General features: G+C 42.7%; 1 protein-coding gene across 2 annotated transcripts in view; it reads right to left on the reverse strand.

Annotated features, from left to right (window-relative positions):
- The window catches only part of LOC126334760 (uncharacterized), a 367,149-nt gene that overhangs the window by 206,372 nt on the left and 138,658 nt on the right, over positions 1-22,119 (reverse strand). For both annotated transcript variants that reach the window (XM_049997335.1, XM_049997333.1), the window contains exon 3: positions 4,208-4,287. In XM_049997335.1, coding sequence (XP_049853292.1) covers positions 4,208-4,287 — 80 coding nt within the window. The remainder of the gene's footprint in view (positions 1-4,207; positions 4,288-22,119) is intronic.

Raw genomic sequence — 22,119 nt, forward strand, 5'->3', positions numbered from 1 at the left:
CATCTGCACCGTACCGTACGTGGCGATCTGTACGTGGTTTCCCACAATCATTATTCCTCCCATCCTATTTCATTTGTGAACGATATATTGATGACCGATGGTCAGTAAAGCTGTGTATAGCCTGAATTTGTCTAATTTTGCGCTGTGGTCATTACACTAGTTACAAGTGGCAGGAAGTAGTGTGTTTCTTTACTGTTATGGAACGTAAGCTCTAGCGATACACAGTGCCTTTCCTGAAGCGGCTCCCACTGGAGTTTTCTAACGTTTCTGAGACGTCCGGTTGCTGATTAAACGAAACCGAGCTGAAGAGTGCAATTCTTCTTAGAACCTTCTCTCTCTGGTCTTACACCTACAAATAACGGTGTCAGTATGGAGATTACGATACACCATTGTCGATATGCATGATTTATTTAACAGAAAAGAAAGCTAACATGTTTCAGGAAGACATGACCCCTTTTATAAACTTCAATAAACAAGAAAAACATGACACATTATTTTACATACTAACAGACACATATGCAGTATAAATATCTTAAAAGTAGTCTACCATCACACACAATCTAACGTAAAAGACTCTCCATTTTGCACATAACATGGTATAATAAACGAAATTAATGGTGGTGCTTAAAAATCTCACAGACGTCTGTACAACGACGAACGAAAATCCACTGTCCACCACATGTAACGTCCTATTTCATATCTAACTAGTGATATGGCTATCGATTCAAAGACCTTCAGACATCTGTATGTCTTTATTATAACAATACGTAAAAACATTAACTATAAAGGGCAATTCAGCTGTCCCTACCGATAGGTTTTATGTAACCTGCAACGGCTTCAGAAACTACGTATGAGATTTTCATAGTCTCTCACTTGTTACATGTGAACTGTTGGTCCTACAGAAGAAATTAACGAGACCTTTTTGTAGGAAGTTTAAACAAGTAACGTTTATACTGGGATATGTTTTCGCTGGAGGCCACAGATTTCGAGTTATTGAAGAAAAACGCATTTGAAGGTCAATTTTATACATGTTGTAGAATAATTCGAAACCTATAGAGAAAATGTATCCAAGTAAAAATTTTAACCATCTTAAATTTCCTACAAAAAGGCCCTGTGCATTTTTTCTGTAGGACTAATAGTTTGCATGTAGTGAGCGAGAGAATATGAAAATCTTGCATGTGGTGTTTGAAGGTGTCACGGGTTGCATAAAACCTATCGGTAGGGGCAGCTGAATCACCTTGTATTTATTGTGTGGCTCTGGGCCCTGGTGCCCACTTCCACGTCAACTAATTTTGATACACTGCAGTACATTACTTTCAATTATTAATACTGCCTTCCTTACACTTTACGTTAAAGGGTCCAGTCTACATTTTCAGTTGATCCTCTGTGGACTTACATTTTTGTAACTGTCGAAGTAACATTTTCTCTTATTTCGGTCATAGTAATATTATTATTCACTAAATGCCATTAATTTCCAGATACGAGTTCTACAGTTCTACAGAAGCGTCAAGGCCAGCGACCTGAATAGAAACATCCACTGTATTACTTGACTTGTATTGGAATAGTTATACTGAAAGACATTGATTATATTGCTTGTCGTCCTTTTCTTGCGACACATCTACATTTCTCAAAGTTAGGTATTGTCATCTATTTTCTGTAATGAAAACTCATTAATACGATTTGCTTGAATTGTTGTGTAGAGAGCCGAGAAAGCGGGTTTCCAAGGCACCCCATATTTGACGAGAATTTAGGATACAACATTAGCTGACCTGAAGAGAGACAAAGGTGGACATCAGTTTGAGTCCGACGTGGGAGTGTAAGAAAGGGTGAAGTTGTGGATCCGTCAACGGCCGACGGCATTGTACGAGTGTCAAACAGGAGTTTATCGTCTCGTCTCCTAGGGGGATAAATGCCTCAACGTATGTGGTGATAAGTTTGGAACCATACTACGGTCTCGCTTTGGCTAGTGCTCGGTTTTCATTCGATTGGCTCTTATATTTAGTATATATTAAGGCAATGACTGTTAATGATCTCTTCAGTGCAGATGCCCACCAGGCTCGAACTCTTACGGGAATCGGCGAAATGCCGCGATTAATGAGAATAATGGGCAATGGGCACAACATTCGTAGTGTGTGGATAGGTTGAGAATCTGAGTCTGACAGGTAGCATGCTGGGGTAGTTCGCGCAGTGGCGATGACCACTGCATCCGGATGGCGCAGTGGTCAACGTATCTGCCTTTTAAGCAAGAGACCCGGATTCTAATCTCGGACTGACACAAATTTTCAACTTCCCCCATTGATTTAAATCAGTATCCACTCGCAGCCAACGTCTGTAATTCCTTTGTGTTTAGTTATATTTAATAGGCGGCAGTATGGAACTTTATCGATGTCTTGTCGGACGTCAGAAAGCATGGCATTAATCGTGGTGCCACTATCAACAAACTTCCGTATATCGCTAGCCAATAGCGGTAGCTGGGTTTCAGTGTAATTGGTGATTGCGAAATACATGTTAGTTCCTATGAACGAGTTGTTTCGTTTCCAAAAAACTCATCATATGCGAGCACAAAATTTGTTCTAGAATTCGAGAGGAAACTTGTGTACACTACTTGTGTACACACTTGGCTCTGACAAGATACAGCAATAATGTAATGGTGACAATATGTCGATTACTATTACCAAAACAACCTAAGTATTGCAAAAATACTCACTTCCCGTAGCTGAAATCAAGACGTACATTTAAAAATTGTACCAACCGAAAGGCAGACAACACACAGGCATTTACAAACATACTTTGATGAAGCGTTGAGTTCCATCGCTCTCTTACATTGGCTGCTACCAAAGCGAATAAGATACTACAAAAGTGGTCACTGTAGGTTCTACAAGGTACAAATTGTTGTTATGATTTAGATTCTTACGATTCTATGTACATTATGAAACACCGCGAAAGTGAACAAGAAACAGTCTGAGATGGTAATGAAATCCTGTTGATAGTTGCTCTGCTAGTCTCGTCATTCTGCGTGTAATTGCCATGCAGTTAATAACACCTATTTGGCATGGTGAGAGCCAAAACTCCATTTTTGTCCTAGACACACGCAGGGTAAGAACGATTAAAGCACAAAAGCACACAGAATAGAGATCACCCAACTAATATACAAACGGTACTGACAAATACCCCCTCCCCTCCATCTTCACCAATTTTCACTTTATTGACGCAATAAGCTCGTTTGGTATCAAATAATGTCCGAGACACCCCTGTCTGGGTCTCTGAAGGTGCTTTAGAATGAGCAAGACCAAATTAGTTTTTCCATGATGATGTGAAATAATTCACTGAGGTCCGATAAGTGATTTATACAGACCAAATTTTAGGAGCGTACTCTAAATTCTGTTACGGAAAATGGGCAAAGCATCATTATCGAAATACGCTTTACATACACAAATCACCTAACGATACTCTAACTGGAAACTCTAGTATCAGTTTAGAAGAGAAAAATAGGTTTGCACTAGATCTTTCAGTGGTGAGTGTTGACGAACAATCTTTAGTTTTCTCTCAATTTAGATAAATGTGTTAAAAGCAGTAATAACAATTGCTGTTATGTACTTCGGTGTACCCAATGCTATAAACTGTAATAAATTTGTAAAGAAAGGAGCGAGACTATTATTCGTAAGCAGATAGTTTCGGTTGTAGACTGAAAATGTAACTATCGAATAGTTATGTGGCAACAATAGGAAAAAAGAGAAATAACAGTTATTTCTTTAAACCTAGTACATACGGTATAATACGGCGTTCAGTTACCTACACAGTTGGTCTGAAGGAGGAAGGAGAACAAGTTTGAAAATATTATGTACAATAATACAGTATATGTTGCGCATACGGAAATAAATATCACTTTCAGCTTATCATATTGTGCAGCTAAATGTATTTTGATAAAAGTGTATTCATCAGATTCCGTGTTCTCCACGTGTACAAAAATATTATATTTAGTTGCGGGAGGAATGTTTTTTGAATGTTATCATCACATAGCATGATGACGATGACCTGCCGAAACCGGTATCAACATTTTTGTAATAATTGGCTAATCTGACTACAGAAAAAATGACTGAAGAAAACATTGTTATTTAAGGTATCATTAGTTGTTTGAGGACTTTAAATCTGTTTGGTACTACAGAGTTTAGATAAATTTTAGCGAACTATGATTTACAGAACTCACCAGTGATGTTAAACAGCTGCGGAGAGCCATCTCGGAAAGCTTCACTCGACTTTGGCAGCACGAGTAGCGCCCCCAAAAAACTGAAATAAGAAAAGTTCGATAAGCATCTTACAGTGAACTATTCGTAATTTCATAAGCTACGGCCGCGCAGGATTAGCCGAGCCGTCTGAGGCGCGCAGTCATGAACTGTGCGGCTGCTCCCGGCGGAGTTTCGAGTCCTCCCTAGGGTATGGGTGTGTGTGTGTGTGTGTGTGTGTGTGTGTGTGTTTGTCCTTAGGATAATTCAGGTTAAGTAGTGTGTAAGCTTAGGGACTGATACCCTTGGCAGTTGAGTCCCATAAGATTTCACATACATTTGAACATTTTGAACATAAGCTACGGTTTGTAACTGTTCTTTTAGCTTTATTTCTTATTTAATGTTACTAAGTCACCTAGTTGCACCGAAACTGATAGTTACAATAACTCCCGTACCTATTGTACTGTTTTCCGTATTAATAATGCAGCTTATGCGACACATGCGTTTTACCCTTAGTTGTTCTTTGCGTTATGTAGTGGGCGTGTGTACACCGTACATCGCCGGTAACTCGGCAGTTAAGCGCCGTGAAAGGAAATGTGTGATGTAAACTACCTGCTCGACAGGAAAGAAGCACAAGTAGCGACCCTGCAGGCGCCTCCACGTGTCTGCTGGTTTCTTAAAGCGGTCCGTTTCTTTTGTAACGTGTGTAAAGGTCGAGGACGGAATGCCTAATGCATCAACAACATAAACGCTTTGGCAGGGTGTAGTGGCCGGCCTTGTCTAGAACATTCGAATATACATCGCTCCCGAGAGGACAAAAGGAATAAATTAAGGTGATAACAAGACTTGCTATCTACAGTAACTTTGAAGTTGTTGAAAATAACGACTGTTCATTATTCATTTTCATAGTGGTGAGGCAAGAAACATGAGGCCGAATGTTTTTTTTCATAAACACGAAGGCAGTCTGTTTGTAATCGGAATGACGCTGTAAGAGGACTCAGCATTTATCGATAGACAGACTGCCAGGACGGGCTCTCATTGAAGAATGAAGGTGTGCCATCAGCGACGGCGCACTGATAAGGTAAACTGCCAAAAATATTCTAATATTGTATGCTGCTGATGTTATTGTTATGTTAGACTGTAGCATGGCGCTACCGACACCTGTGTATACTGGAACAGCTGCACAAGGGGTCTTGTTTCCCAATTACAGTTGCCCTAGATGCAGTACCTGGTCGATGGACTGACCCATTCGCCTTCCGTACCACATGCACCAGGAATAGATTTAGGAAGTAAATTAGAACACTGATTATTATGCAAGTATTTTAACCCTTTAAGCGACACTGGTAAATATATACACCACTTGTCTTTAATACTATTTATTGCTTTATTTACTACAAACAATCGATTGTACTGGTATTAATATTTTCTTTGTAGTTTGTGTGATAAGTAGTGAATACCATTTTTATGTTTCTAAGTCGGCAGGCTTGAGGTATCAGCGGACAAATTTGTAACAGTGTGAATATTTACCGATAGCCTTTGAGGCACTCGTCTTAACAGCTGGTTTCGTGTTCAGCTACCATTTGTCACCTGTGGATTTACTGATCTGATATAAATGACGGTAAGTTCGATACACAGATTTCCTGCTTTCGAAAGTATAATATCAGTACAGGAGTTGCTTGTAAGCATATTTACAGCTGCATTTCTTCCGCGCCGTTCATGTAAGCAAATAGATTGTCGTGAATGTAGTTCCTATGTACATCCGATTTTACTGATTACAAGCTGTGAAATGCTTCTGATGAAGAATGAGCATTGCAAATAATATTGTTTCACAAATTAATATCGAAAATATTAGCCGCTGAAATAATATTATTTCCGCTGACAGTGCACATGTAGGATGATTGCTGAAAATAGGCAACATGACGAAAATAGTTTGTGCACACACTTGAGTGTAAAAGGCAAATGAATTATTGAGTCGTTTACGTTAGTTTTATAGTTGGAGGGGTAATACTGACATTCGTGAATCTTTCTTTTAGATTAGTAAGAGTGACTTCATGGAAGTGTCTTAGCTTCAAGTCAGATGAAGTTATAGCTGATTGCATGATGGAATGCCAGGACGGGGTTACAGCATAGAACTCTGAATATTCGAAATTTGGAGGAGACTCTGATGCAGAGGATGTAGCTAGTACCTTTACAGTTTCAGATACTACTACAATAACTGATGATACTCTGGGTAACTCTGTGTCAAGTGGAACCAATGGGTGAAGCGTCTAGTACAGATGCAGCAGGAAGGCTTGACTGTTTCCCTGAAAGTCGTCAAAGTGGCTCTGATACTGAAGTGGCTATAAATGTGCATTTATACGCACAGTCTAAAGCTGAATCCTAGTCCTTCGAGAAATATCGTCCTCATGAGAGCATGTTTACTAACAGAGTTTGTTACTCAAATAGTTCAAATGGCTCTGAGCATTATGGACTTAACATCTGAGGTCATCAGTCCCCTAGACTTAGAACTTCTTAAACCTAAGTAATCTAAAGTCATCACACACATCCATGCCCGAGGCAGGATTCGAACCTGCGACCGTAGCAGTCGTGCGGTTCCGGACTAAAGCGCCTAGAATCTCTCGGCCACCGCGGCCGGCGAGGTTGTCACTGTTAGTATCCTGCAGATTTTTCCAAACCTTTTCAGCACAAATTTTGTGGCCCTACATTTTGTGCCCCTACCCCATTGGTTTGAGTGTTTACCACTCCATCACTTATGATGAACTTAGAAATACGTAATAAAGGGAGCAGTTTTCTTGATTACTATTCCCAAACAGTACACAACGACATATACGTGCCGCGCGGAATTAGCCGAGCGCTCTCAGGCGCTGCAGTCACGGACTGTGCGGCTGATCCCGGCGGAGGTTCCAGTCCTCGCTCGGGCATGGGTGTGTGTGTTTGTCCTTAGATAATTTAGGTTAGCTAGTGTGTAAGCTTATGGACTGATGACCTTAGCAGATAAGTCCCATAAGATTTCACACACATTTGAACATTTTTGACATATACGTATATTCATTGCTTTTCTGGATAAAGTGTTTTCTCACTTAAAGGGTTAATGTGGCAGTTTTAGCTGGGGGGGGGGGGGGGAGGTGTTTCGAACTATGGTTGCGTGAGATGCTGGTCTGAACTACCACGTTTACGACACTGCTAGCCTCAGCAAAGAATAGCGATGTAGCCATTACCGAACTCTTTGTATAATACTCATTGCCATGTATTGTGTGTTGCTCGGAGAGCACAGGAGACTGACGTGGGCTGCCAGGCTCCACCCCATTCACCCCCGCCCCAAAAAAAAATGTTCAAATGTGTGTGAAATCTTATGGGACTCACCTGCTGAGGTCATCAGTCCATAAGATTACACATTACTTAACCTAAATTATCCTAAGGACAAACACACACACCCATGCCCGTGGGAGGACTCGAACCTCTGCCGGGACCAGCCGCACAGTCCATGACTGCAGCGCCAAAGACCGCTCGGCTAATCCCGCGCGGCGATTGTTGGCCCACTCCATTCCTCGACGCTCGGGCTGTCTAATTGTAAGTTTTTGTTTCTTTACTGTCGCGACGACTGCCACGTCCAATGTCCGGACTCCACATCTATATGTTATCACAACATACAACATGGTTCCCTGTCTGTATGACATCCTGTTTTGTTTTCTGCCCTTATTCGAAGGACCTGAGGCAACAAAAGGGTGTTAAATAAAGTATTCTATATTTGAAAAGTGGTAGTATGGATTAAAACAAGAAATGTCCAGTAAAGGTGGGCTCTGAAATGAACACCTTAAGAGCTATGAGAACTTGTTCAGTAGAAGAGATGTTTTCCACAGTAGCAAAGACGAACAATTGCTCGATAAGCATTTTAGATCCTACATTTACTACACAATTCTGTCTTTTTTTGGTCCACACTGCCACCTATCAAAATATGGAATAGTAGTTCTCTCGAGATTTCTCTCAAGCATCTGTAACTAGTACAAATGTCAGCGAGTTCGATGCACAACGTTACTTTGCGCTCTCCATATCCGTAGCAGCTGTAAGTCATCCTGTTTTGTTTTCTGCCCCTATTTGAAGGACCTGCGGCAGCAAAATAATGGTCCTTGAAAATGTATTAATGTCTGAAGAATGATACGTAGAATCTCCTGAGCGATTAAATTATATGACAAATGGGAAGATATTTAATGTGAGGAACTGCTAGGTGTCGTCCAGAATAAAACACAACGAATATATCAGGTAAAAAAAACAGAATATGCATAGGAAGGTAGCCGGTACGAACTTCTGCCTATGACCAACAAATTTTTCAAATACAGCGTACGATTAGTTTTTTAATTAAATACATCGGTTAAAAATAAACAAACGAAGATTTACGATCGAATTATTAGTTCTAACACTGTGCAACAGCAGGTATGGTGATAATATCTGAAATCGGGCTCATAAGCCTGTAAGCCAATGGTTAAATATCGCCAAACATTCCATCCAAGCCCTAGTTTAACACAACTAAGGCAAATAAAATATTTATATGTTTCATAATTTGCATGAGATTTAATCATGGATCATTCCCTGGCCATTTTGATCGAATACACATTCGAGATAACCCTTATTCTGCATGTGATGAAATAACGGTAGGGGATATCAGTCACATATTTTTTTTTTAAAATTTAAACTGTATGTAAACTAGCAATCGATTTCGTACAACTACTAATTCGATGCCATAAGTCATTACCAACTACTATAAGAACTCCCTTCGCCAAAATAATGTCGTGGGTTTAAGGCTAATTATGAAATTCATTCATAAATGCAACCTTATTCTGTAAAACTACAAAATACTGAAAGATGGTTGTACGGCCTTCAGGCCGAAAGTCACAGTAAATAAATGAATAAATAAGTAATGCTTGTAAGCCGTTATGTCTTTGCTAAAGAAGCGACCGTTTTAAAGATAGTGACTGCTGAATTTCAATTTTATCCTCATATATGACCAATAAAAAAATGTATAGCTATTATTAACGCAAATGTTAGTTTGAATGTCACAACACTTTACTACGTAGGGTCCTACTGGAAGTGGTACACCCTTACCTTTCCTTTACCTTCGAACTGAGGAATCCAGCAAGTTAAAAATGGGCTCCAAACTATGGTAAACCTCGATTTTTTTTTCGTTAACAAACATTGACAAGGTGAAAGAAGAAATAAGTGAAAGATAAAATTTTAGAATGAACGGAAATCGAGTCCCAGTCCTCTGTATCCATTGTCTGGCACTTAGCTTTTGTTTTCTTAAGAGATCCACGCCATATGATCAATACAAACTCAAAAAATCGAAATACACTACTGGCCATTAAAATTGCTACGCCACTTAGATGACGTGCTACAGGCGCGAAATTTAACCGATGGAGAGAAGATGCTGTGATATGCAAATGATTAGCTTTTCAGAGCATTCACACAAAGTTGGCGCCTGTGGCGACACCTACAACGTGCTGACATGAGGAAAGTTTCCCACCGATTTCTCATACACAAACAGCACTTGACCGCCGTTGCCTGGTGAAACGTTGTTGTGATGCCTCGTGTAAGGACGACAGATGCGTACCATCACGTTTCCGACTTTCACAAAGGTCGGATTGTAGCCTATCGTGATTGCGGTTTATGGTATCACGACATTTCTGCTCGCGTTGGTTGAGATCCAATGACTGTTAGCAGAATATGGAATCGGTGGGTTCAGGAGGGTAATACGGAACGCCGTGCTGGATCCCAACGGCCTCGGAGCACTAGCAGTCGAGATGACAGGCATCTTATCCGGATGGCTGTAACGGATCGTGCAGCCACGTCTCGATACCTGACTCAACAGATGGGAAGTTTGCAAGACAACAAGCATCTGCACGAACAGTTCGACGACGTTTGCAGCAGCATGAACTATCAGCTCGGAGACCATGGCTGCGGTTACCCTTGACGCTGCATCAGAGACAGGAGCGCCTGCGATGGTGTACTCAACGACGAAACTGGGTGCACGAATGGCAAAACGTCATTTTTTCGGATGAATCTAGGTTCTGTTTACTGCATCATGATGGTCGTATCCGTGTTTGACAACATCGCCGTGAACGCACATTGGAAGCGTGTAATCGTCATCGCCACATTGGCGTATCACCCGGCGCGATAGTATGGGGTGCCATTGATTATACGTCTCGTTCACCTCTTGTTCGCATTTAAGGCACTTTAAACAGTGGATGTTACATTTCAAATGTGTTCCGACCCGTGGGTCTACCCGTCATTCGATCCCTGCGAAGCCCTACATTTCAGCAGGATAATGCACGACTGCATGTTGCAGGTCCTGTACGGGCCTCTCTGGATACAGAAAATGTTCGACTGCTGCCCTGGCCAGCACATTCTCTAGATCTCTCACGAACTGAAAACGTCTGGTCAATGGTGTCCGAGCAAGTGGCTCGTCACAATACGCCAGTCACTACTCTTGATGAACTGTGCTATCGTTTTGGAGCTGCATTGGCAGCTGTACCTGTACACGCCACCCAAGCTCTGTTTGACTCAATGCCCAGGCGTATCAAGGCCGTTATTACGGCCAGAGGTGATTGTTCTGGGTACTGATTTCTCAGGATCTGTGCACCCAAATTGCGTGAAAATGTAATCACATGCCAGTTCTAGTATAATATATTTGTCCAATGAATACCTGTTTATCATCTGCATTTCTTCTTGGAGTAGCAATTTTAATTGCCAGTAGTGTAGCTTGTGAGGTTATGAGTGCGGTTTGTATGGTTGCTGAGACTTCCCGCCCTCCCCCCTCCATTGCCCGGTGGCTGTCGAGCCGGTGAACGGTGCATCGCTGAGTGTGCTGCAGGGCTGCGTTTAGCGAGACAGAGCAGCTGCGGCAGGCTCGCTCATTCGCCTGTAAAGGAGGCCAGTGAGCTGCAGCGCGTCATTTGGCATGCATGGCGCAGCCGTAGATGACAGATTCTGCCAGGGCCGTGCCACAGGCGGTCCTTATGAGCATGCCGCCTCCACCATCTGCACGCAGGCAACCGTGCTTCTATTTCCTCTGCAAGGACTGAAAGTACTTTTAGCAGAAACTGTAATGAATCTCGATATGGCACCACAGGCCACTGTGATGTTTTCAGAATAACAGGTCTCTTACTAACGCTTTAAGCCTGCCATCCATACTTTGTAGTCATGCCTGTGTTCAAAAATGTGTCACTATAAGTCTATCCTTGTGGAACATGATGGCTCTCAATTTCGCCAAAAGATAACGATGCACCAAAAGCACCAGAAGAGCTTAATTTAAACAGGACTTCTGTCTCGAATAACGGTGAAGAAGAATGTAAAGATCACAAAATTAAAAGGCCGAGAGAAATCGCATTTCCAACAAGAATCTGCAGCCCAAGAAGGATTACTTCCGCAGAACTCATTTAATTCAGAGAAAAATTTAAACTAGGATAAAAAAAATTCATTTGCATTTATTCTAGAAAGAACGAACACCGATAGGAAACCCAATTCCGAGTTGAGAACGTGGACCCAACGATTATCCTTTTTGACGAGTGTTTGGAGTTTGAAATGGTTTAAACTTATTGATTTGTTTAAAGAAGATACTATTTGCTCCTTTTTTCCTTTTCTGAAAAATGAGAAAGGAGAAAAAGGAGCTGAGTGTAGAACAGCATGGGTTTAGGAAAGGAAGAAGCACGATCGACATAGTATTTTCTGATGGAAAAAATTGGGAGTATAACAAAAGGGTGATAATGGTTTTTATAGCCATAGAAAAGGCATATGACTCAGTTAACAGGGGAAGACTGTGGGAAGAAAAGAAGAAGATAGACATAGAAGATGGATACATTAGTGTAATAAAGACAATGTACAGAGGACACAATTGTAGAATTGGAACACCATTGGGGAACTCTGAATACTTCGAAATAAGACAAGGATTTAAGCAAGGAAGTATTCTATCTCCTGCACTTTTTAATGTTGTGATGGAGGGAATGAATAGCACAGTTAAAGATATAGTAAATGAAAAAGACAAAAATATGATTTTTGCAGATGATACGGTAATATGGGGTGATAAAGAGGTAGATGTACAGTTACTGCTTGATTCGTGGAAGGAAATAATGAAAAGGTATGGATTAAAAATAAATAAAGATAAGAGTGAAGTAATGATATTTGGAAGAGAGAAAGGGATCAACGGAAATATGACCTTGAATGGAGAACCCCTCAAAGTGGTAGAAAGTTTCACTTATTAACCGAGTGAAATATCTAGGGATGAAAGAATAACTAACGAAATTAATAGGAGGCTAAAAATGGGAGACAATGTCTACCAAGTAATAAACCACCTGATTTGGAATATGGAAGTTTCAGAAAAAGCAAAACTCCTTATGTATAAGAATTATTACTTCTCTATTTTCACCTATGGTGGAGAAACATGGACAATGACAGAAAGAGACTGGAGCAGACTGCAAGCAAGGGAAATGAAATTTCTCAGAGCAGTTAAGAGAAAATCAAGAATGGACAGAGTAAGGAATGTAAGGACGTTAAACAAGAAAGTACGAGAGAAGAAATTGAAAAAAAGAGATTAAGATGGTAACGGCATGTTAAGAGGATGCATGGACAGAGACTCCCCAAAATTATGGAAGAGTTAAAGATGGATGGGAAAGACCTAGAGGGCCCCGAAGAACACGGTGGAAAATGGGAGTGAGAATATCTGTAGAAGGGAGAGGTGTGACCTGGTAGCAAGTGGAGGAAGAAAAGTGGTGGGAGGACCGAGCCAAATAGAGAGGACTCATCAGCATCCAGACCCGGCAGTAGCTGGAGCGGGATTCGGATATAGATAGACTATTTGCTCGAAGTTTTGAAAGCTAATGTTGGTAGCAACCGGAAAGCAGTGAACATCGATTGAAAATGGTACATAGTTATCTGACTTCTATCGAAACAGCTATTTCCATCAGTCACTGCGGCGAGAGTTTTGTTAGAGTGGACAATTAATGTAACAGATGATGATTTTAATAATGAACATTCTGTCTCATAATCAGTTCGAAATCGTGATAGATTGTACAAAGACCGACCGCCCAAAACGTTCAGAGACAGGTGTTATTCCTGGTATATAAGCGACGTCTGCTTAGTAACCACGGACGCAGCTTCAACTAACGTCTGTAAGAAACACATGGAGGAGTCGACCAGTTAGTTGTGAGCGGGCAGTGTGGACGTGTTGCCGTACTGTGCCAAGTTGTATCGCAAATCGCAAGGGTGCAACATCTCTAAATGGAGTGTTCAAGACATACTTCAGAATACTTCAAAGGAGAAGAGAAAGACATATGCAAAGTTTGTACCGCACACGTTCACTCCTGAACAACGAGGCGTGGACGCCTAGCGCGACTTGATTGAAATGCACAGGTCACGAGACTTCTACGTTTTGAGGTGGATTCCTTTTGCTAAGACAAAGTACAGAAATTCACATGCACTGAGGATACTACCGACATTCAATCCAACGCGACTCGCCAGTTCAGCTACATCCCAAACAAGGAATTTTCTGACAGTTTCACACGGTTGTATGAATGTAACAATGGAAAATTGTACTGAAATGTAGAAGGATCTGAAACGAATTGACGCATGGTGCAGGGAATGGCTATTGAATCTCAATGTAGACAAGTGTAATGTGCTGCGAATACATTGAAAGAAAGATTCTTTATCATTTAGCTACAGTATAGCAGGTCAGCAACTGGAAGCAGTCAATTCCATAAATTATCTGGGAGTAGGCCTTAGGAGTGATTTAAAAGGGAATAATCAAATAAAGTTGATCGTCGGTGAAGCAGATGCCAGACTGAGATTTATTGGAAGAAGCCTAAGGAAATGCAATCCGAAAACAAAGGAAGTAGGTTACAGTAAACTTGTTCACCCACTGCTTGAATATTGCTCACCAATGTGTGATCCGTACCAGATAGGGTTGATAGAGGAGATAGAGAAGATCCAACGGAGAGCAGCACGCTTCGTTACAGGATCATTTAGTAATCGCGAAAGCGTTACGGAGATGATAGATAAACTCTAGTGGAAGACTTTGCACGAGAGACGCTCAGTAGATCGGTACGGGCTTTTGTTGAAGTTTCGAGAACATACCTTCACTGAGGAGTCAAGCAGTATTTTGCTCCCTCCTACGTATATCTGGCGAAGAGACCGTGAGGATAAAATCAGAGAGATTAGAGCCCACACAGCGGCATACCGACTATCTTTCTTTCCACGAACAATACGAGACTGGAATAGAAGGGAGAACCGATAGAGGTACCCAAAGTGGCTACGTGGGATTTCCTATCGTGGGGTTTCCTACAAGGGTGCAGCAGGTAGCGAAGCTGTCCCGAGCAACCGGTTCCCTAACGAGGTGTTTGCGAACTGAGCCTCCCACACTGCTTGTCTACCCCAGCCGCTCACCCTCAGTGCAGGTGTTGTCACCATTTCTCATACAGTGTCGTCGTCGATCAGCATCAATAATTTCGCGAAGTTAACTTGCCGAGTTTGGAGTTTCGTCATATATGTCATACGAAACTAATTATTTGTGTTTGGCGGATCTCATTCACAAAAGTACGCTTTTAACGGTATTTCTAAAGTTCTAATATACAATCTGCTATTTATTGAATTTTTGTATCTCAACAAAACTGAAATTTTACTTGGCAAATTTCTTATATAAAACGGTCACTTGTCCTGTGAAGCTTCCAGAATTTTTGGTGAGGAAGGCGGAATGAGGACTCAGACAGCTGGTTGAGCACTTTTCTGTCAGAGACTTTTAAACACGATCATATTTGCCTTTATTGTGCTCCAACAGGAGCATTTTCAAGCTGATTATTTTGTAGTTCATTTTATAAAGATGAAATTTCATCTATATTAAGCAACGAATTTTATCATCTGTAGGCATCAAGAACAACACTCTAGTTATCGAGACTTTATACGTCGCATCTAACCATAGGGAAATATTCTGTAATTTCTTTCAGATGAACACCCATTGTCGCTTAAATCTTTGTCTAATTACTAACTGTAAACCCGGCGTTGCTCGGATATTTATTCATCCCAGTTTTATGCCAGTTCATCCCCTCTTTCCTCATCTCTCTTGTCCTATCTCGTCTCTCTGTCCACCTCCTGATTCCGCCCATCCGTCTCTCTTTCCATCTCTTCTATCTGCCCTCCTCTCTCACAACACTTCCTCCTCCTCTCCATCCTCCTCTCCTTCTCCATCCATCTTCCCGCCTCTGTCCACCTCCTCCTCCGCTTTTTTCTAATAGTACGTCAAATTCACAATAACAGCCCTAATTTATGTATTTATTACAGTGTTCCATTAGTCATTAATCACCTTCCCCCTTTCTCTGTTTATCTGTTTACCTGCTGCTCCCTCTCTCTTTTAATCTGCCTCTCTCACTTCTCTGGACGCACCTCCTCCCCCCTCCCCGCCCCTACCACGTTCTCCTCTCTCCGTAGATCTCCTCCTCCACCACAAAAACATACATACATGAGCCAACTCCCAAGCTGATCAGTCAAACGGTGTGTAATTCTGTTGTAAGGTACCCTCTGCCATACACCGTATGAAATTTCACGTAGACGGTGAGGTTCCCCTTGTTTTGAAGATCAAATGTACAAAATTTCATCGAGATCGGAGCAACACTGTGGCTTTTGTTGAAATCCGTAAGTAAAGTACCCTCCACCATGCACTGAACGAAGTTTTATGTAGACAGTAACTTGCATCTTGGTTTGGGAAATAGGAATTCATTTTTATACACCCCGCTTGCTCTATGCCGACTTAGTTGCGAAACATAAATAAAATAAGGGGCAACATAGCTATTAAATAATAGTAACGAAATTACGAGAGCAGTCACTTTCAGTTTTACGTAAACTTACGTTATACCTTGTAAATTATCACGACACAAAATGAAGATGAGAAGCAATGTGGGACTTCCTTCCGTTTTTCGTTTGAAACTCTCGGAGAAATCTTGTGTGATGAAGAGGGTGGGAGGAGGCAAGCAAGGGGAGCCTCGATCTGTTTTGCCGGCCCAGGCCTGTGACAGGTTTAGTGTGCCACTGCTAGTAGGAAACCCCACGGTAGGAAACCCCACGGTAGGAAACCCCACCGTAGGAAAACCCACGACACCACTCAAAGTACCCTCCCTCCGCCACACACCGTCAGGTCGCTTGCGGAGTGTGGATGTAGATGTAGATGAACGTTCTGCGACTTGTACTCAAGTGGGAGGAGACTATGTAGAACACCTGAACCATTAAAATCGCCACAACTTTTCCCTGTTTTTCAGTAATTCAGACTCGAAACTTTTTGTACATGATGATCTAGTAGACGAAAAGTGGTAGCATAATAAAGAGATTTACTTGGTAGGAGAAGATGCGTTTTCCAACATTGTATTTAACAATTTCCGTTACTGTCCCGACACTTCAGAAGTAAGTCTCATTCCTACACGCATCGTGGAGGAACTGAGATTAAAAACACTCGTAGCCACGGAGTCTTTGCTGCATCGTTGTAAGCAACAAGTTAAACGTGCACTCGGGAGCGGTACTCGAGCCGCCAAGACACGTCTTTCGGAGTACCAACTAAGTACCAACCAAGTCATCTGAGTACGCCTTTAGAACGATTCAAAGCTTCGACTTTCAATGTAAGACTTGTCGCACATAACCGGGAGGAGTCTCGACCAGAAGGAATGGAGCGTCGGAATAAACGTTTGCTGAAAGGGAGAGAGGACAGCTGGGAGTTATGGGAGGGGCAGGGCGAGGATGAGGCTGGCTGCGAGAGGCGGCGAGTGTCGCCGTGACGTCAGAGGGTGTGGGCGGGCCGCGCCGACTTTCTCGCGGCTTGATTTACGCGCGCCCCTGCTGCGACACGGCGCGGGTGAAAGGCTGGGGCCGCCAGCGCTGTCCCCATCTGTCTTCTGCCCGCGCGGGGACAACAACAACAAGTGTAATTAGCGGACCAGTTCGACAACCGCGCTGCGACTGCCGCGCTCGCCAGCAACGTGACGCTCCGAAAGTGACCAAACCTAGGAAGAAGAGGGTAGGCACTTTTGCGCTTATTAACGACAAGTGACTCATGTTCGTGTTGCCACTCACTACGCAAGCGTACATCCAATGGGGAACGGATTTTTCTCATTCTTCGGACATGTGTGGTACGCATGCACGAATGGTAATGTATTAAGAATAATAGGCCTATCATAACTGTGGCAAAGGACGTAATAGGTGAATCCAGAGAACCTAGAAATAAGGAGTGGTATGATCATGAATGTAAACAGATGAAAAAAGCAAACTAAAATGTCTCCAACGAAATACGAGAATTAACCAGACTATATACAGAGGGGTCCAAAAAAAATGTATCCACTGTTTAAAAGTCCATAAGTTGCAAACTAATTGACGGGGTTGTCTAATTTTTGGTGAAAGTGTAGCTTAAAGTCCAACTTAAAGATACACTGTAGGTGTTCGAAATGGTCACCATTAACATCCACACACAAACGATGCCGCCGAACTGCAGCACGAACTGCTGACTGCAACGTGTTCAGTTGTATATTTGCACATGAATGTACGATGGATTCTCGTAGTTCATCCAATGTGCGTGGCTTTTGTTGATAAACGACTTCCTTTAGTGTTCCCCACAGGTAAAAGTCCAGTGGAGTTAGGTCTGGGGAACGTGGTGAGTACTCCACAGCACCTCTACGGCCTATCCATCTTCCTGGTAGATTTTCGTCGAGATACGCCCTAACACGATTTTGACAGTGGGCTGGGGCTCCATCTTGTTGATAGTAAACTCTGCCGTCTCCATACAAGTCTCGGATGGCAGGTAAAATGGATGTCTGAACCTTCTGAAGGTACACTTCACCGGTAACTGCGCTATCAAAGAAGAATGGTCCAATCAAGCCCCAGTAAGACAACCCACACCACACATTTACTCCTGGCAAATTCACGGCTTTGTCTACATGGACATTCGGATTTTCGGCGGCCCAGTAGATGCAATGTGGCGATTTACTGTACCATTAAGTTTGAACTTTGCCTCATCAGATCACACAATCATCTCTGCAAACTCTTCATCGTTGTTAGTACACCACTCGCAGTACTCCATTCTACGATCTGGGTCGTCCTCGTTCATTGCGTGTAGCAATCGTGGGATGTAGCACTTCCACTTTGCTGTCTTCAAAATTCGCCGAACACTTGAGCGACTCACTCCAGTTTCACGGGCACAGTGTCTCACAGACTTCTGTGGTGAGCGAGTGAACTGTTGTAGCACACGACGGGAGTTAGCTGGACTGTTACAGGTCGTCCAGATCGTTGTTTGTGTACATCTTTAACACAGCCTTCGGCTTCAAATTTGTCTCGAATGCGACGAATCGTTAAAAGTGTCGGTGGCTCTGTTTGATACTCACTTCGCTATTGCCGTTGAACCTCATTAATGTGCTTAAAATACCACTTCAAAACTGACATCCTTTCATCAAATGTAAGCCTTGCGCCAGCCATGTTTACTCGAGTAACTAGGTGCAACTAAGTACAAAACACTGACTATTTGGCGACTGTCATCTGACAAAACAAAACAACGCAATACAACGCTTGTGTGGCGATTGCCGGAACTACAGACTATTACACTACCAAAGATGAGACAACTCCGTCGATTAGTTTGCCAGTTATGGACTTTTAAACAGTGGATACATTTTTTGGAGCCCTTTGTATAATGAAATGAGCATAGAAGCGGCAAGGGTACGCTGAATAAAGAAAAGAGAAGCCTTAAGAGGAAATATAGAAGACATGAAAGAACGTTATAATACGAATGAGAGCAGTAAATTTTATAAGAAGTTAAACAAGTAACCCAACGGTGTAGACCTAAAGTAATACGCAGCGTGGATAAATATGGAAATCTGCTGTGACAAAAGAGGAAAGTCATGAATAGATGGAGAGAATACTGTAAAAAAAAATGCTGGAGTGTGATAGCACTGATAAGGAGCAGCGGATATACCATAAGCAGAACCAAAAATATAAGAGCCAACCCTTGCAGAAGTACAGAAAACGGGGAATTGTCAAAAAACTCACAAATCTGTAGGAAATAATGGAACAATTGCCGAGCTTTTAAAAAGAGGAGGCGTTGTTTTACACAAACGGATGCATAAACTTATCTGTTTAATCTGGAATTACGGAAGAATTCCAGAAGAATGGATTATAGGTGTAGTCCAGCCCATACGTAAGAAGGGTGACAAGGCATGTTGCTCTAACTACAGAGGGATTGCTCTGCTGAATGTGGTATAAAAGTTTTTATCCTGGATCCCATATAATACAATAGTCCCATATGTAGAAGATACACTGGATGATTATCGGTGTGGTTTTGGTCCTAATAGATCAACTGTGGACCAAATATTTGTACTGATACAAATACAGGAAAAAGCATGTGAATATAATATAGAACTCAACAACATCTACATCTACTTCAAGCTGACCTTTGATAGTCTAAACAGGGAAGAGATGTAAGAAGATATAAAACTGCTTGGCCTACTATCCAGTTATATTTCGGTTATTAAGGCAACCTTGGCAGATTCCAAGGCAATGGTGAAAGAGGATGGGGAATAAACCGACTGTTCCAATATAAATCAAGGAGTCAGACAAGGTGATGCTCTTTCCACCATGTTATTCAGTTTGACCTTAGAGGCAACTATATGAAAACTGCAAATATTATGACACATCTGTACGAGAACCACACATTTGGCTGCATATGCTGATGACGTTTCAGTTATTATTAGACGCAGGATGTCACTGGAGAGAATAATGGTGGAACTGAAAAACGACCGAACGGCATAGGATATTGGAAATTAACGAATTCAAAACTAAATGTATAAAATTTCATAGAACAGGGGACACTAAACTGGACCACTTGTCAGCAGCAGGTAAAGCATGTAGAAAATTTTGAATACCTAGGGACTAATACACTCCTGGAAATTGAAATAAGAACACCGTGAATTCATTGTCCCAGGAAGGGGAAACTTTATTGACACATTCCTGGGGTCAGATACATCACATGATCACGCTGACAGAACCACAGGCACATAGACACAGGCAACAGAGCATGCACAATGTCGGCACTAGTACAGTGTATATCCACCTTTCGCAGCAATGCAGGCTGCTATTCTCCCATGGAGACGATCGTAGAGATGCTGGATGTAGTCCTGTGGAACGGCTTGCCATGCCATTTCCACCTGGCGCCTCAATTGGACCAGCGTTCGTGTTGGACGTGCAGACCGCGTGAGACGACGCTTCATCCAGTCCCAAACATGCTCAATGGGGGACAGATCCGGAGATCTTGCTGGCCAGGGTAGTTGACTTACACCTTCTAGAGCACGTTGGGTGGCACGGGATACATGCGGACGTGCATTGTCCTGTTGGAACAGCAAGTTCCCTTGCCGGTCTAGGAATGGTAGAACGATGGGTTCGATGACGGTTTGGATGTACCGTGCACTATTCAGTGTCCCCTCGACGATCACCAGAGGTGTACGGCCAGTGTAGGAGATCGCTCCCCACACCATGATGTCGGGTGTTGGCCCTGTGTGCCTCGGTCGTATGCAGTCCTGATTGTGGCGCTCACCTGCACGGCGCCAAACACGCATACGACCATCATTGGCACCAAGGCAGAAGCGACTCTCTTCGCTGAAGACGACACGTCTCCATTCGTCCCTCCATTCACGCCTGTCGCGACACCACTGGAGGCGGGCTGCACGATGTTGGGGCGTGAGCGGAAGACGGCCTAACGGTGTGCGGGACCGTAGCCCAGCTTCATGGAGACGGTTGCGAATGGTCCTCGCCGATACCCCAGGAGCAACAGTGTCCCTAATTTGCTGGGAAGTGGCGGTGCGGTCCCCTACGGCACTGCGTAGGATCCTACGGTCTTGGCGTGCATCCGTGCGTCGCTGCGGTCCGGTCCCAGGTCGACGGGCACGTGCACCTTCCGCCGACCACTGGCGACAACATCGATGTACTATGGAGACCTCACGCCCCACGTGTTGAGCAATTCGGCGGTACGTCCACCCGGCCTCCCGCATGCCCACTATACGCCCTCGCTCAAAGTCCGTTAACTGTACATACGGTTCACGTCCACGCTGTCGCGGCATGCTACCAGTGTTAAAGACTGCGATGGAGCTCCGTATGCCACGGCAAACTGGCTGAAACTGACGGCGGCGGTGCACAAATGCTGCGCAGCTAGCGCCATTCGACGGCCAACACCGCGGTTCCTGGTGTGTCCGCTGTGCCGTGCGTGTGATCATTGCTTGTACAGCCCTCTCGCAGTGTCCGGAGCAAGTATGGTGGGTCTGACACACCGGTGTCAATGTGTTCTTTTTTCCATTTCCAGGAGTGTATTAATAAAGAACATTACGTGTCCACTGAAATAAAAACCCGCATTTTAAGTTGTAATAGGCTTTATCATACATTTAAAAAGCTAATGACACCTAGGATGATAAACCGAGAGCTCAGAATGACTCTATGGAACGTTATGATTAGGTCAGTGGTTATATATGGATGTGAAGCATGGATGCTAACCACTGATTAACAATAAATCAGAGTATTTGAACGAAGAATATCATGAAAAATTTATGGGGGGATCTGAAATAATCGTGGTACCTAAATAACAAGGTCCAGTTATGAGGTGGCTTATCTCATACAGAGAGATGATATTGTAAGGTTAATTACAAATAAAAGCTGCAGTGACATCCTTACTTGTACGAGTCTAACTTCGTCTGCTACCACCACCAGCCATTATGACAGGGAAAATTCTGAAGATGATCTGAGAAAAGGGCCAAAACCGGTGGTTAATGAATAAACATCTTAAAACGCGATAGAGACTGTTTTTATTTAATTTTTAGCATTTTATACCGACTGCTGCTTTGCTTCA

The sequence above is a fragment of the Schistocerca gregaria genome, chromosome 2 (assembly GCF_023897955.1).
Source record: "Schistocerca gregaria isolate iqSchGreg1 chromosome 2, iqSchGreg1.2, whole genome shotgun sequence".
Classification (NCBI taxonomy): domain Eukaryota; kingdom Metazoa; phylum Arthropoda; class Insecta; order Orthoptera; family Acrididae; genus Schistocerca; species Schistocerca gregaria.